Source organism: Centropristis striata, chromosome 9 (assembly GCF_030273125.1).
Source record: "Centropristis striata isolate RG_2023a ecotype Rhode Island chromosome 9, C.striata_1.0, whole genome shotgun sequence".
Taxonomy (NCBI): Eukaryota; Metazoa; Chordata; class Actinopteri; order Perciformes; family Serranidae; genus Centropristis; species Centropristis striata.
Window position 1 is genome coordinate 1,728,123 of NC_081525.1, and position 17,365 is coordinate 1,745,487.

Below are 17,365 nucleotides of genomic sequence, written 5' to 3' on the forward strand. Positions count from 1 at the left end.
ATGCAATTGAAAATGTATTGATAGTATAGCAAGGTGCAAGCTTACAGCAAAAATTGATTTCAAAGTGATTACTTAAAATATTCAAAAATCTCAATAATAAAATGATTATAATCTACTGAATGTCTTACCATGATATCCTAACTGCCTGTGTTGAATGAAGCTGTAGCTGGGTATTAAACTTGAAGGTTTTGGAGAAGGAGACGTGAGAGTTGTCTTGCCAAGAAACTCTTCTGCAATGCCCGGCTTCAGGCCTCAGCTCTGACTCTCCCCTCTGGTCAGAGTTGGAGCGATCCTGGACTGGTCCCTGGGTCCTGGCTTCAGTGTGGACTTGGAAAGAAGACTTCTTTAATCGATCATCGACTGGCGTTGGAATGGTCACCCTCCTTCTCACTCGTCTCTCGTCTTCACCGGTCAGATTGGAATCTTCTTTCTTGATGTGGGCGTCCTCACTCTGTCTTCTTCTTGATTGTAGAACTGGAGTCTTTTTCCCCCGATGTGGTCGATCAGGCGTCGTCCTCAGCTCTTGAGAGTCGGTTGAAGAGTCTTGCAGCTCCCCGAGAAGGATGACAAAGATTATTTCTTGTGTTACAGCTTTTATCCTCTGCTGCTCATTCTTTCAGAGTATTTCCTCCTTGCGACTCCTCACCAGTCCTCTCATTGGTTACATCTCTCTTCTGGTTTCCACTGTTGCCATGGCACGATCTCTCGGACCGTCCCTCTCACCTCTTCTTCACCTGTCTCCTTCGGCCCAACACGTTCCGCACGTACACCATGTCTCGGCCCGATCCTTCCTCTTTGGAGTTCCCCTTTGTTTACTAGCTTCGCCCTGTCTCAATCACCTTATTACAAAATCTCTAACTATCAATCCGGTTACCACACGTTCTGATACTGACCTTACTGCATTCATTACACAGTTTTTCCATCAAATCTCATCAACATTTTACACTCATCATTTTACATACAATCATCATCAACGTTTCATTAGCATCTTTTTCACAATAATCATACTAAATCATACTAGATCAACATCAATCATTACAGTGCCATTCGTGCCTCACATTATTTATTAGGAAAGCGCCCAACTGTCACCAACTGTTGTTACTCTGCTGGAAAGTCCCTGATTTCCAGTCTCATACCACTTAGCTGTGTGTGTGGCCAGTAGAGATCTCAACTCACTTGACACACTATTAAGTTATATCAAGCTTTGCTTGTTCCATTTCGTTTGAACTTGTTTAGGTCCATTTTTTTTTTTTTAAATGGACCATTTTTCAATAAATATCAATGTTGGCCTGCGACTTTGTCCAAGTTTTACATTTTGGCCCACTGTGTATTTGAGTTTGACACCCCTGCTCTAGTTCCTCTAGTTCTTCTAGTTCCTCTCTAGTTCCTCTAGTTCCTCTAGTTCCTCCAGTCTCTCCTCCTCCTGACCGAGTCAACCCGTCAGTCAGTCAGTCTGGTAGTCTCTGGTCTCGTTGTTGTCGCTGATTATCTGAATGTGTTTGTTTGTTGATTGGGTGTAAATGTCCACCAGATGTGTCCAGATGTGTCCGTAGAGAGAGAGAGAGCTCTGTATGTTCTGATCTCTTGGTGGTAGAACAGAGTCGACCAGCAGGGTGACCAGGATGTGACCTCTGACCTCTGACCTCGCCCCGAGGCCGATCGCTCTCCTTCACCTCTTTACCTCCGTTTCTCCACACTGAGCTCCAGTTATCATCACAAATATATTGAATTATTATGAATATTGGGCCTTTTGATTTAGTGTCAAACTGAAAAATACTTTTGGAAAACATACACAGTTCTTTGTTTTTTTGCTGCTGTCTGCCAAGTTATTTTACAGACAATTTCTTTAAAAATACAGATAAAATACAGTAAATATGTTTTTGAAATATATATATATATCTGAAGAATAACTTTTTTTCTCTTAATATGACTGAAAGTGACATTTTACAGTTTGTTTTTATTTCAGTTTTTTTTTCTTTTTTTTTTTTAATTTAAAATGTGACTGAATGCCTTTATTTTACATTCAGCAATAATATGTACATTTTTGGGGATTTATTTTAAAGAATTCTCTGTAATTTAACATTAAAGATCATAAAGTGATTAAATAATTTTTTTTTTTTTTAAATCTATAATGTCCCATTATATTTAGTTAAATCGTGAAAAAAATGAAAAGCTATGAAATTCTGGTCTTTGTATTTTAGTGTCAAGCTGAAAAAAAAAAAACTGTTAAAAAAAAAAAAAAAATCAAAACAGTAAAAAGTTGCCAAATATTGCCCGTTAAATAACAGTAAACAACTGTAAGTTATTTTACAGATAATTTCTTTGAAAATACAGATCATTTACAGTAAACATGTTTAAAATATATATATGTATATCAGCATCTTTGAGTGTTTAGAAATCCCTATATAAATTCAATGTATTATTATTATTATTATTATTATTATTATTATTATTATATCTGTAGAATAACTGCTTTTCTGAAAGTGATTTTTTTTCAGTTTTTGTTATTCTTTTTAAAAAAAAAATTCCACTTTTCACAACAGTTGATGTGAATTTTTTTCAAAGAATTCACTGAAATTTAACATTAAAGATCATAAAGCGATTAAATAATACTGTAAAAATATATATATAATGTCCCATTATATTAAGTTAAATTGTGAAAAAATGAATAATTATGAAAGTATGAAGTGTCAAACTGAAAAAAACACACTGTAAAAAAAGTAAATAAATAATGAAACAGTAAAATGTTGCCAAATACTGCCCGTTAAATAACAGTAAACAACTGTAGGTTATTTTACAGATAATTTCTTTAAAAATACAGATAAAGCAGTAATTTAGCATTTAAGATCAAAAAGCGATTACATAACGGTGCGTTCAGACCGGACGCGTAGCGAATATTTCGCGCGACAAGATTACATACAAAGTCAATGCAAACAAGCGAATAGACGCGAATTTTTGCCGGCAGCGCGAATCGCGGGTTTCGCGCGACACGAATGCCGCGATTGACGCGAATTTCGCGGCGCGAATGAAACAACGCGAATTCGCGTGAGTTCAATAAATTCAACTTTGGCAAAATATTCGCGTGACACTGTGTCGGGACAGCCTATCAGCGTTGAGATTATGGACGACAGTGTCCGAGATACATACATGAGAGAGAGGAGAAAAGAGGCAGGAAGGAGGAGTGGGTCGGCAGGAGGGAAAAAGGTGGAAGTACTCTGCGGTCCTCTCTCCGTGCTGAGTGCGCCTCCGGATGATGTCACTCACCCAGACACGGCGGCAGAGCAGGTACAGGGACGCTATGCTTGTAATGTCAGCCATGGTTGATGACAGAATGAAATGGAGGCAATTATTTGGCGCTAAATAGTCTCTTGGGCGAAAATTCGCGTCGCGTTACTCACGCGAGTGACGCGAATTAAATTCAATTCTCGCGCGTATCAATTCGCGCGAGTAACGCGACGCGAATATTCGCTACGCGTCCGGTCTGAACGCACTGTAATACTGTAAAAATATATATATATTTAGGGCCTCGGGGCAATCGCACCGAGCACTACTGTTATACTGTGGATTTCTTCTTATTCCTCTTGCGGACGCAATTTCGTCCCGCTACTAGTCAAATTATATATCAAAACGTGCGGTTTGATCGGGATCGGTGTGCTATTACTTTTCTCTACGGAATACGAATTTTTCGCGACGTAAGTCGCAAAAAACTGCCCAAAATTTTGCATTGAAATGAATGGGACAGCCGAAAGAAAATGAGCAAAAAAGGACATTAATTGAAGATTTTCAGACGTCTACTTCTCCGGCATAATTTCACCTAGAGACTCCATTTAAACTTTAAACAGTAGACACAAGTCTTGTGTATTGGTGTATTAATTCGTGTTTCGAGAGGTCATATAGTTTTTTATCAATCCCTGTTCAATGACCATGATCATTTTTGGAGAAATTCTGAGATTATAATGGGTGTGTATTGCACGGAATGTTCGTGTCAGAGTGTGTGATGTCATCACTCAGAGTGTAGAGGGAGAGGTAAAACTGTCAAAAAATAAATTTGTAAACTGCGCTCCAGGCCGCAAATTCCACTCTACAGAAATAATTTATACATAGAAATGTAGGAAAATTTGTCTTCTCACTCACAATCCTCTGGTAAAGCTGTCAGAGTTATAGTTTGGGCGTACGACGCAAAGATGCGCCACCAAAACCACCAACAGCCTCATTGGGTCCCATATTAAAAACGCAGGAAGATTTCGGAAAAAGTGAGATTTAACTGTTTTTTTAGATTGCTCTAACAAAGCTATTTTTTCATTTTTCTTAAAAAAAAACATATGTAGAGGTTCAGGAAGAACTCAGGACGCTCAAAGTGAAGTCGGATCAATGATAGGTATTATGGTTTTGCCAAAAATGCTTTCTGTTCGAGGCCAGAAATTTCACTCTGCCAACCTCTGGCTGCTGTCACTGTGCCAGAAGATTCCACAGCTGTTAATTCCGTTGATTGCTCTGCTCTGATTGGTCGACCCAACGCTTTGATGTTTTGATGTAATTACAGTTACAGATACACACACGCACACACACACTGGTCATTTAATGTAATAACAGTTAAAGATACACGCACGCACGCACACACACACACACACACACACACATATGCGCGCGTAAGCGCGCACACTCCTCCAGATACAAATGTTTCACACACACACACACACACATTTTGAGGTTAAAGGTCATAGGTTGCTGTATAAATAAATACTTGAAGAGGAATGTTTGTTGTAGGTGTGCTCCTTGTATATTATATAGTATTTTGACATTACAAGTATTAATTGTTTGAAATCTCTGAAGAATCTCATCATAGTGTACACACACCGGCAGTAGCCCCCGTGGCCCTTTCAAAATTTCCCCAGAGGAAATTTTCTAGTTTTTTATACAGCTGTTAATAAGACGAAGAAGAGGAAGAAAGTTTAAATCTGCAGTTTAACACATTAAACATGATTTTATATCTGATTCTGGTTATTTTACATCAGAAGTTTCTCTGCTGCGTCTCGTCGACTCTGAGGGGTTTTTTTCTACTTTGTGACCAGCTTCTAAAGAAAATAAGTTATTTTTAGCGTCATGATGTTTCACTGTTTAACAAGAAAATAGAATCAGCAGTTTTAAATGTTTTTCCAGCGGTCGACCTGTAATAATGTTGATTTTATCACAGTGAGAATCATAAAAGTCTCCAGTTCTGCTCAGCTGGTGAACACGGAGAGTTCCTACAGGGAAACCTGGAAATCTGTCGTAATAAAGTAATAATAAAGTAATAAATAAAGTAATAAGTAAGTAAAAGGTCCTGAAGGACTGAAGGAAAGGTGACGAAAAGAAAAACTGTTTTCTGTTGTTTCAGTGTGAAAACAATATGGATGAATCATTTCATCTTTTATCTTTCTATTAAAGGCAAACAGGGAGTTCATTCTGTGTCCAGAAATGAATCTAATTTTGGGTCATTTGCATTAAATTTCTTATCATTTGAAAGGTGTTTCTTTACAGTTTTATAAGCTCTTATTGTGTCTAATAAAGTAAATTACTGAAGAGGAAAACCTGTAAATCTGAACGAGTAAAATGTCCTGAAGTACTGAAGTGAAGGTGACAGAACAGAAAAACAGTGTTCTGCCTTTTTTAATAATTTTGTGTCTTTAATGGTAATTCTGTGTCTTTTTTGTGTGTTAATTTTGTCTATTTTAAATAATTTTGTGTCTTTTTTTAATAATTGTGTGTCTTTTTTAATGATTTTGTGTCTTTTTTTATAATTGTGCGTCTTTTTTTGGTAATTTTGTCTTTTTAATAATTCTGTGTCTTTAATGGTAATTCGGTGTACATTTTTTGTCATAATTTAGTGTTTTTTTCAGTCATTTTGTGTCTTTTTTGGTCATTTTGTGTCTTTTTGGTCATTTTGATACTGCCTCCAGCGGCCCCCAGGTAATTTGAGTCTGAGACCCCTGGTGTAAACGTTTTATAATTTCTCCAGCTCAGTGTGACTTTGTGACTCGAGTCACTTCAGAGGAAATGAGGGCAGATAATAATAATAAAAGAAATTAACCAAACACAGACAACTTTTGTCCCACAGGACATCTCCGTGTCCCTCCATCCTCCATCTTTAGATCAGATTAGATTCAACTGTATTGTATTGTAGTACTTTATTTAAGTACTAGGACAACGAAATGCAGTTTAGCATCTAACCAGAAGTGCAGAGTAGTAAAGTATGAATGTATAAATATAGTGCAGGTATGAATTGAATATCCATCCATCCATTTTCCTCCGCTGATCCGGGGCCGGGTCGCGGGGGCAGCAGGATAACAGGGCATTCCAGACATATACAGTAAAGAATGTACAGTAAAGCAGCAGTGCAGGTAGATGAATGCATGTTAATACATTAATATGGAAGGTTTACAGAAACATCTGTCCTAAACAAACTGCTTCAGGTGGAGGAGGTGGAGGTGGAGGAGGAGGTGGAGGTGTTGCTGCTGAGCTGTGGCGGTGGCGTTGGCGGTGGCGTTGGCCCCGGTGGGCCTCCGGTGGCCGTCTGTGGTAAATAAGCAGAGGCAGGTGCCAGAGAGTCTAGACGGGGCTGATTTGGGGTCCGGGGCCCCTGGTATGTGATACCTGACCCAGGCCGGCCCGGCCCCGCTCTGACTCCTGACTCCTCACAGGGAAGAACTGCACCTCCTCCTCCTCCTCCTCCCCCAGCTGAAAGCCTTTCCTGTTTAATGTTAAATCAGAGCAGCAGAGACGGACTGACGGAGGGAGAGAGAGGAGGAGGAGGAGGAGTGTTGGAGATGAAGGGTAAAAAAGTGTCATTACTCACGTCCCAAACTCACTTTTCTTTAACCCTATGAAACCAAGTGTATCATATTTGATAACAAGTTTTGAGACCTCTACATCATCAGTGTGATACATTTTTTTCCTGAAATAACCTGATGTTTACATGTAAACAAACTGAGCAACAATTTGCACAAAAATACCAGATGTGGCAAAAATAATCTACAGGTTCCACTGGAGGATCTGTCACTGCTGCAGGAAAACGTCATATCAGATGTTTAATGTTATATTTAATGTTAAAAATATATATTTTGCATGTTTGAGGAAAATGTTTAAAGCAAAGTCAAAGTCTTAATAGGTTAAAAAATGTTATATGTTCTTGTTAGTTTAGGAAAAACAAACTGTGAGCAACAAATCGCACCAATATATATATAAACATATATATATATATATATGTATATATATATGTACATTCTGTTATTCTCTAGTCTTTGTTCTCTCCTGAAATTAATATATTCTTTCCTCCTAAAGTTTAGAACAAGCTTGAAATAAATAAGCAAAATAATGATATCGCAGTGCTTCGAAACAAAATCTTTTTGTAAACATTAAACAACAGGGGACCCAGTATGGATCCTTGAGGGACACCTCTATCAAAAACTTGGGGATTTGACTCGCCACTATCTTTAGTCAAGATGCTGTTTGCCTTTTTAATCACACACTCTATTGGATTAAATGCATACATTGTTTTATAACATCTCCTCACAACACCGTCTTGAGTTTTCTCTCTGACTTCCTGTTGGCTCTGTGTGATTGACAGCTGATGCGGCTGCTGTGCGAGCGCGGCGAGGAGAAGCTGGACGTGGAGCTCATCTCGCTCTGCATCAACCTGGCGGCCAACAGGAGCAACGCCAAGTTGCTCTGTGAAGGTGAGAGAGGAAACAGCTCGTTGGTTGAAGCTGGTGAACACATTGTTTCAATGGTTTTTCTTTCCACTCTTTGTCCTGAAACATCCTGTTTTCTGTGTCTTCTCCACATATTATCCTCTAAATAAAGAGACTGCAGGTGATTTATAATGAAAAACTGTCTCTGAATATTGGCTTGGTGTTTCTTAACCCTCCTTTAATGTTCGCTTCTCAGTGTGTTTAATTATCCAAAAGTGTAAATATAAGCCTATATAAACATTGTTTATATTTTATTAATAACTCCATTACTAACCATTTTAATTAATATTTAGTGCAGCTCGTTTTTTATTTTTAAAAAATGCATGTTAAAACTTTTTTATGTACATTCAAATACTAACATATAAAATATTTTTTTTAAATTTAATTTTACATATTTATTTTTTTAATTTTTATGAAAAAATACTAATAATTTTTAAACAATGAACTGAAAAGAGGAAGACGGGCTACAGAAAAGAGGAAACAGGCTACCGAAAAGAGGAAACGGGCTACCGAAAGGAGCAAGACAGGCTACCAAAAAAGAGGATGACGGGCTATTAAACAGAGGATGACAGGCTACCGAAAAGAGGAAACAGGCTACCGAAAAGAGGAAACGGGCTACCGAAAAGAGGAAAACAGGCTACCAAAAAGAGGAAACGGGCCACCGAAAGGAGGAAATGGGCTACCAAAAAGAGGAAGACGGGCTACCGAAAAAGAGGAAACGGGCTACCGAAAAGAGGAAACGGGCTTCTCAGAATAGTCTAAAAATTCACCTAATAATAATTACCTCTTATATTCTCCCTGCAGTGTGTTGAAGCTGATGTTAAAATGTTTCTGTTTCTAAGGTAACGGTCTGAAGATGCTGATGAAGCGAGCGGTGAAGATGAAGGACGTCCTGGTGATGAAGATGATCAGGAACCTTTCTCAGCACGGCGGAGCCACAAAGAGCCTTTTCCTGGTCAGTGATTCTGCAGATTTATTATCATATTTCTATTATAACCCTTTATGCCCTCCTCAGATTTACTTTCCAAAAACGTCCACACACACAACAACTGCTATTAAATCACCATACATCAATATTTTTGTCAGGTTTTTTTTCCAAAAATCTCTTAAACAACTTCAGACGTGTTCAAAACTACCAAACATTTAATACATTTCAGAATTTCAACCCTTTATATGCCAGTTTATATATTTAAATTATTCCATAATTTCTTCCACAAAAAAAACAAACACAAAAAATGTATTATTTTCCATAAAATAAATAGTAGGGAGCTGGGGTTTTGGTGGTGGTTAGAGTCTTGGATATGTCAAAGATTAGCAACAAAATTGATTTGATTACATTAGTATTTTTTATGTAGTAACAGATTAACCCTCTGGTGACCTTTGTGGCCAAAAATGCCTCATTGACTTCCATTCAAACCACATTTTTTAATCTCACTGCCATTATGGTATAAAACCATGATTCTGTAATGATAGATGGAGATAATTATATATACACAATATTATAATTGTGTGTGTGTGTGTGTGTGTGTGTGTGTGTGTGTGTGTGTGTGTGTGTGTGTGAAGGCAAAACATTGGGAAGTTCATCCTGTGTTCTAAAATTAATCTTATTTTGGGTTATTTTCATTACATTTCTTTTAATTTGAAAGGTTATCCTTTACAGGCTTGATCTCTTATTGTGTCCAATATACAATGAAGCAATTCTTTCCATCTGTACATAGTAAATAAAGTACATACAGTTATTATTAGTTGATTAAGTTACAAGTGTTCTAAGCAAAATAAAACCACATTTTAGTAAATAACTTGGACACACTCTTCTTGAATCAGCTCAATAAACACGTTCACCAAGATGTTCCTGTAGGAAGAAAGTTTACAGACGGAAAAGACATTTTCATGTTAATTTCAGTTATTTTTAGGTAGTTTTGTAACTTCAAAATACAGTTTGAGTTATTTTTGGTTCCCTCTAATAACCCTGGCCTGATGTATATAACCCTGTATCCGTGCTGCAGGACCACGTGGGGGACCTGGCGGCTCAGATCTCTGAGGACGAGCCCGAGGAGTTTGTGATCGAGTGTCTGGGGACGCTGGCCAACCTGACCATCCCAGACCTGGACTGGGCTCTGGTCCTCACCGAGTACCAGCTGGTGCCCTACCTGAAGGACCGGCTCAAACCAGGTCAGTCTGAAGCTCCGAGTCCTCGAGTCCTCCGAGTCCTCCAGCTCCTGGGGTTGTAAATTATTATAAATGATCTGTTGAGTTACTTTAACCTCTGCTGCATGCACACAAAGTCCTCCTCAGACCCAGAGACCAGGTCTAGGTGCAGAGACCAGGTCCAGAGACCAGGTCCAGGTCCAGAGACCAGGTCCAGGTCCAGAGACCAGGTCCAGAGATCAGGTCCAGGTCCAGGTCCAGAGACCAGGTTCAGAGAGCAGGTCCAGATCTAGAGACCAGGTCCAAGTCCAGGTCCAGAGACCAGGTCCAGAGACCAGAGACCAGGTCCAGAGACCAGGTCCAGGTTCAGAGACCAGGTCCAGAGATCAGGTCCAGGTCCAGAGACCAGGTTCAGAGAGCAGGTCCAGATCTAGAGACCAGGTCCAAGTCCAGGTCCAGAGACCAGGTCCAGAGACCAGAGACCAGGTCCAGGTTCAGAGACCAGGTCCAGAGAGCAGGTCCAGGTCCAGAGAGCAGGTCCAGAGAGCAGGTCCAGATCTAGAGACCAGGTCCAGGTTCAGAGACCAGGTCCAGAGAGCAGGTCCAGGTCCAGAGAGCAGGTCCAGGTTCAGAGACCAGGTCCAGAGACCAGGTCCAGGTCCAGAGAGCAGGTCCAGAGAGCAGGTCCAGAGAGCAGGTCCAGAGAGCAGGTCCAGATCTAGAGACCAGGTCCAGGTTCAGAGACCAGGTCCAGAGACCAGGTCCAGATCTAGAGACCAGGTCCAGGTCCAGAGACCAGGTCCAGAGAGCAGGTCCAGGTCTCTCCCTGCCCCTGTTGACCTCCCCGTCACCATCACAGTATCAGTGAAGTGTCTCCTCTCAGGCTGATCTGAGGACGGAGGACCCTGGTTAGAGTCTGTTAGAGTCTGTTAGAGTCTGGGTTTTATCTTGTGCTCTGATGACCTCTGACCTCCTGACCTCACGCTTTATTTCAGCAGAATTTAAAGCTCAGTGGAATTTATTCAGGTTATTTATTTTGCATCGTATGATGGTCAATAATGGAGAAAAAGCAGAAAAGTTTGAAGAATTCAATTTTACGATTTCCGCTCATTTCCTCAGCAGAGAGAGTTTTAATTGTGTCTGTCCTGCTGGTTCTCAGGTTCTGCGGAGGAAGACCTGGTCCTGGAGGTGGTGATCCTGATCGGCACCGTGTCCATGGACGACTCTTGTGCTGCCATGTTGGCCAAGTCGGGCATCATCCCGGCTCTCATCGAGCTGCTCAACGGTAACAAACGTCCCCACAGACACATTTAAAACTCAGAAACTCTGATGTTTCAGGGTCAGCAGTGTTTTTAAGACCCCGGTACCTTGTGACCGCCGTCGTCTGTACGTTGTGAACAATATCTCAGGAACGCCTGGAGGGAATTCCTTCAAATTTGACTCAAGCTTCCACCATGACTCGAGGAGGAACTGGTCAGATTTTGGTGGTGAAAGGTCAAAGTTCAAGTTCACTGTGACCTCACAATCTACATACCTTTTTAGCCATAACTTTATGGAATTAATACACATAATTACAGTGGTGGAAAGTAACTAAGTACATTTACTCAAGTAATGTCCTTAAGAACAATCATTTAACATCTTTTTTTTAATCATTTTACATCTTTTTTTGTCATTTTGCGTCTTTTTTTTTACATTTTATGTCTTTTTTTGGTCATATTATGTCTTTTTTAAGTCATTTTGTGTTTTTTTTGTCATTTTGTGTCTTTTAGTCAAACAATTTTGAGGTACTTGTACTTTACTTTACTCTTCTGTCCTGTTTGTCTCTCAGTCCAGCAGGAGGACGACGAGTTTGTGTGTCAGATCATCTACGTCTTCTACCAGATGGTCTTCCACAAAGATACCAGGGACGTCCTCGTAAGGGACACTCGTATCCTTCCACTGATAGGACACTAAAGAGTCTGGTGTCCTCCAGGTTTGTCCTCAGTCTTTGTCTCTATAGTAACTCCTCGTGTGTCTCCTGAGGAACCTCTTTAACCCCCTGGTCCAGTTGTTTTTAACCCCTGGTCCAGTTGTTTTTAACCCCTGGTCCAGTTGTTTTTAACCCCTGGTCCGTTTGTTTTTAACCCCTGGTCCAGTTGTTTTTAACCCTCTGGTCCAGTTGTTTTTAATCCCTGGTCCAGTTGTTTTTAACCCCTGGTCCGTTTGTTTTTAACCCCTGGTCCAGTTGTTTTTAACCCCTGGTCCAGTTGTTTTTAACCCCTGGTCCAGTTGTTTTTAACCCTCTGGTCCGTTTGTTTTTAACCCTCTGGTCCAGTTGTTTTTAACCCCTGGTCCAGTTGTTTTTAACCCCCTGGTCCAGTTGTTTTTAACCCCCTGGTCCAGTTGTTTTTAACCCCTGGTCCAGTTGTTTTTAACCCCTGGTCCAGTTGTTTTTAACCCCTGGTCCGTTTGTTTTTAACCCCTGGTCCAGTTGTTTTTAACCCTCTGGTCCAGTTGTTTTTAATCCCTGGTCCAGTTGTTTTTAACCCCTGGTCCGTTTGTTTTTAACCCCTGGTCCAGTTGTTTTTAACCCCTGGTCCAGTTGTTTTTAACCCCTGGTCCAGTTGTTTTTAACCCTCTGGTCCGGTTGTTTTTAACCCCTGGTCCAGTTGTTTTTAACCCCTGGTCCAGTTGTTTTTAACCCTGGTCCAGTTGTTTTTAACCCCCTGGTCCAGTTGTTTTTAACCCTGGTCCGGTTGTTTTTAACCCCTGGTCCAGTTGTTTTTAACCCCTGGTCCAGTTGTTTTTATCCCCTGGTCCAGTTGTTTTTAACCCCTGGTCCAGTTGTTTTTAACCCCTGGTCCAGTTGTTTTTAACGCCCTGGTCCGGTTGTTTTTAACCCCTGGTCCAGTTGTTTTTAACCCCTGGTCCAGTTGTTTTTAACCCTCTGTGTGTAACTGAGCTCAGTCGTGGTCGGTGGTTTGTGTCACATTTCAGATTTGGGTAACGCTTTATATTAAGGTCCTTGTAATAACCATTAATTTACAAGTAATAAGGCCCTTGTAAGTCCTTACAAGATGCTTATTAACATTACTGTGTGTTTATAAGCCTATATAAGTGTTAATAATGGCATTATGATACAGCTAATAGCAGGCTATAAGAGATTTATAATAAGAACATTAATAAAAGCCTCATGAGTATCTTATAATTGTTCATAATAGCATTACAAACACCCATAACCCACCCATTATGTCTTTACCATGCCTTTATTAATCTTTTGTTTGCTTATTGATATTAAAATATACTTTATTGCTCATCTATTATAAGTTAACTCTGCACTTGTTAACAGTTAACTATGCTTTTTGCAGCTAAAGGGATCTAAAGCGAGAACAATGCCTTATAACTTGTTAATTAATGGTTATTACAAGGACCTTAATATAAAGCGTTACCCAGATTTCTTCTCTGTCAGCAACTTCTGATGGTTTTTATTCCTGCGAGAAGAATAAAACTCTATAATGTGACGTAAGACGGAGGTTTGTTGAGCTGCAGACGAACCGAACGTCCCCAGAGGACGATGTGTTAGTTTTCCTTGAGTCCTGGTTCAGAAGCTCCAGCGTACCTGATCGACCTGATGCACGACAACAACGCAGAGATACGCAAAGTCTGCGACAACACGCTGGACATCATCGCTGTGAGTCTACAGGCAACATTTTAACATTTACTTATTTTATACTTTACACAGCTCCGATACCACGGCGTGTTAGGGCCAGGTATGGAAAAAAGATCAAATAAAGGACCCAGGCGACGGGGGTATTGCTTCAAGAAAAAAGTGGCAAATGTACGAGAAAAAAGTAGCAGATTTATGAGATTAAAAGTAGCAAATCTAGGAGAAAAAAGTTGCAGAATTATGAGATTAAACATGGCAAATATAGGAGAAATAAATTGCAGATTTATGAGATTAAAAGTAGCAAATCTAGGAGAAAAAAGTTGCAGATTTATGAGATTAAAAGTAGCAAATCTAGGAGAAAAAAGTTGCAGATTTATGAGATTAAAAGTAGCAAATCTAGGAGAAAAAAGTTGCAGATTTATGAGATTAAACATGGCAAATATAGGAGAAATAAATCGTAGATTTATGAGAGTAAAAGTGGCAAATCTATGAGAAAAAAGTTGCAAATTTGAGACATTAAAATTGGCAAATTTAGGAGAAAAAAATTGAGATTAAAAGTGGCAAATCTGTGAGAAAAAAATTGCAGTTTCTATTATGACTGAATTAAGCTGCTGGAGGTCTGATGCTTCTCCCACTCTGTTCTGCTTGTAATAAAGATGAAACTATTTATTTTCAGTCACTTTTTAAATGACACTGCTGCAAGAAATGTGAGTGGACAAAGATTTCTATTCAGATCATTAAAACATTTAACAAAAAAACATTCAACATTGACATTCCTCAGTCATGTAAAACCAAATAAATGATAGTTTTAATTTGATAGTACAGAAATATTTGAGTTTTGGTGTAGCTCTCTGTGTCATTTTGCACAAGGTTTGTTTTTGAGTTGTAGCTAACAAGGGAAAAAAAGCCTATAAATATAAATGTTTTTATGGAACTTTTTTGTATATATTTGTATTATATTTAAATTTGACCTTTTTATATGTTCATATTTGTATCCTATGTTTTACATTTTCAAGTTCCAAAACAGTTCATTGAGCATATTTGTGGTTTTTATTGAAGTAAATAGTATTATTTTTCATGATTTTGGTGTATTTTTGGGCTCAATATGTTGATAAAGTAGGATAAATATATATAGGTGAAGAAAAAATGGACCAAATATGGGTATAGTAAACATTTTTTTGTGTGGTACACGAAGGGCAAAATCAAAAGTATTAAAAAAAAATAGTCTCAGAGCCCAGAGTTGTTACACAGCTCGTTTCTGTTTCCTTACAAACATGAACCGTTCTGACTCTCCTGATGTTCTCGAGTCAGATTTTGACATCGGCGATTAACGAACGGACGAAGTGCTCGGCGTCCCGGTGACTGACAGCTGTGGTCAGTGTGTGACGGCGTCCAGACCTCAGATCAGCGTAATTAGCTGTAGATTACAGGCAGGCAGAGCAGCAGGCCAGAGGAAGTGTTTCATTGAAATTATCAGTGAGACCTATTAAGCTGTGAGCCACATGAAAGGCAGCCGGCCGGCTCTGGAGTGTGTCAGCAGCCGGACAGCAGAGGTGAGAGAGAAAGCAGACACACACACACACACACACACACACACACACACAATCATTACTGCCGGGGTCCGTTTGGCAGCACACGCCATAACTGTGCAGCCCTGAGATGTTCTCCTTTGATCACCGTGGCCCTGCTCATGTACAAACACACACAAACACACACAAACACACACAAACACACACACGTGGCTTCACAGGGAACTTTGTAGATGCTCCAAGTGGGACAGAGGCCTAATTCTCTGAGATATTCTTAGCCTGGCAGCGAAGAAATATGTTGAAAAACTCCCAAAAAGTGCGGTGCACTTCCTCACCCCTGCTGCCATGAGCTCATCCTGTCATGAGCTCAGCTAATACCTGATGAAAAGAAATATCAGAGCGAATAAATCTGTGACTATTTTCTCACACATTTTCCACTTTTAATCTCATAAATCTGCCACTTTTGATCCCATAAATCTTTTACCTTTTCCTTGCAGATTTGCCACTTTTAACCTAAAAAAATGCTACTTTTTTCCTAGATTTGCCACATTTAATCTCATAAATCTGCAATTTTTTTCTCGTAGATTTGCCACTTTGAATCTCATAAATATGCCACTTTTAATCTCTTCAATTTGCTATATTTTTTCTCCTAGATTTGCCACTTTTAACCTCATAAATCTGCAACTTTTTTCTCGCAGATTTGCCACTTTTGATGTCATGAATCTACAACTTTTTTCTTACACATTCGACACTTTTAATCTCATAAATTTGCCACTTTTAATCTCTTCAATTTGCTCTATGTTTGCTCCTAGATTTGCCACTTTTAACCTCATAAAAATGCTACTTTTTTCTTACAGATTTGCCACTTTTAATCTCATAAATTTGCCACTTTTAAACTCATAAATCTGCAACTTTTTTCTCCTAGATTTGACACTTTTAATCTAATAAATTTGCCACTTTTTTCCCCTAGATTTGCCATTTTTAATCTCATAAATTTGCCACTTTTTTCCCCTAGATTTGCCACTTTTAATCTCATTGATTTGCAAACTTTAATCCCATGAATTTGCTATTTTTTTCTCAGAGATTTGCCACTTTTAATCTCATAAATCTGCAACCTTTTTCTCCTAGATTTGCCACTTTTAATCTCATAAATTTGCGACCTTTAATCTCATAAAATTGCATTTTTTTTCTCAGATTTGCCACTTTTAATCCCAGAATTTTGCTACTTTTTTCTTGCAGATTTGCCATAAATCTACAACTTTTTGCTCCTAGATTTCCCACTTTTAATCTCATAAAATTGCTATTTTTTTTCTTGCAGATTTGACACTTTTAACCTCATAAATTTGCCACTTTTAATCTCATAAATCTGCAACTGTTTTCTCTTGCAGATTTGCCACTTTTAATCTCATGAATCTGCAACTTTTTTCTCCTAGATTTGCCACCTTTTAATCTCATAAATCTGCAATTTTTTTCTCCTAGATTTGCCACCTTTAGTCTCTTTATCAAATCAGATCATCAAATCAAAACATTGCACTTCCTCCCCCTGCTGTGATGAGCTCATCCTGCCCTGAGCTCAGCTAATAACAGATTAACAGTAATACTGGAGCAGAGTGGTGGAGCTGTGAGTGGCAGGGGGGCGGGGCTTCTCCTCCGTGTGATGGTCAAAGGGCCCGTTTGAGTCCCGGGGTCTCTGCCGGCTGTCAGGGCCCGCTGGGGGCTCTGCTTTGCCTCTGGATGATTAATCTTTCGGGTCGGGGCGTCACGCGCTCAAAGGCCGCCTTCATCGCTCCCCCTTCGGCCCCCGCGGAGAAAAGAAAACAGAGCTCTGTGGCACGCAAACATCATCTGTAGAGGAGACGGACGCGGCGCTGCTGAGGTTAAAGATCTGTAATATCTGTCAGCGCCATGATTCCTTTTACTGTCACCTTACAGTGTGTCAACCTGTAACACTAACTCACTGCTCTCACCAGCAGGGACCTTTACACCGATTTTAAGGTGTGCATTAAAGTAACGATTTGTTTATTTACATCAGAGGTCTCAAACTGGCGGCCCGCGGGCCAATTGCGGCCCTCGTGATGATATTTTGTGGCCCCCACCTTGATATGAAAGTTAATGTGAGTTTTATATGAATGGCACTTTACCGTGTTGTGTGTGGAAGGTCCCTTTAATTACTTTTTTTGGTAATTTTGTGTCTTTTTTTGGTAATATTGTGCCTTTTTAATAATTTTGTGTCTTTTTTTGGTAATTTTGTGTCTTTTTGGGTCATTTTGTGTCTTTTTTCAATAATTTTCTGTCTTTTTTTGGTAATTCTG

The 17,365-nt window shown here is 39.5% G+C and overlaps 1 protein-coding gene across 1 annotated transcript in view; it reads left to right on the plus strand.

Moving 5' to 3' along the window:
* The window catches only part of kifap3a (kinesin-associated protein 3a), a 62,996-nt gene that overhangs the window by 35,672 nt on the left and 9,959 nt on the right, over window positions 1-17,365 (plus strand). Inside the window, exons 12-17 of the mRNA XM_059341610.1 lie at window positions 7,607-7,715; window positions 8,573-8,685; window positions 9,737-9,902; window positions 11,038-11,163; window positions 11,707-11,805; window positions 13,463-13,548. Coding sequence (XP_059197593.1) covers window positions 7,607-7,715; window positions 8,573-8,685; window positions 9,737-9,902; window positions 11,038-11,163; window positions 11,707-11,805; window positions 13,463-13,548 — 699 coding nt within the window. The remainder of the gene's footprint in view (window positions 1-7,606; window positions 7,716-8,572; window positions 8,686-9,736; window positions 9,903-11,037; window positions 11,164-11,706; window positions 11,806-13,462; window positions 13,549-17,365) is intronic.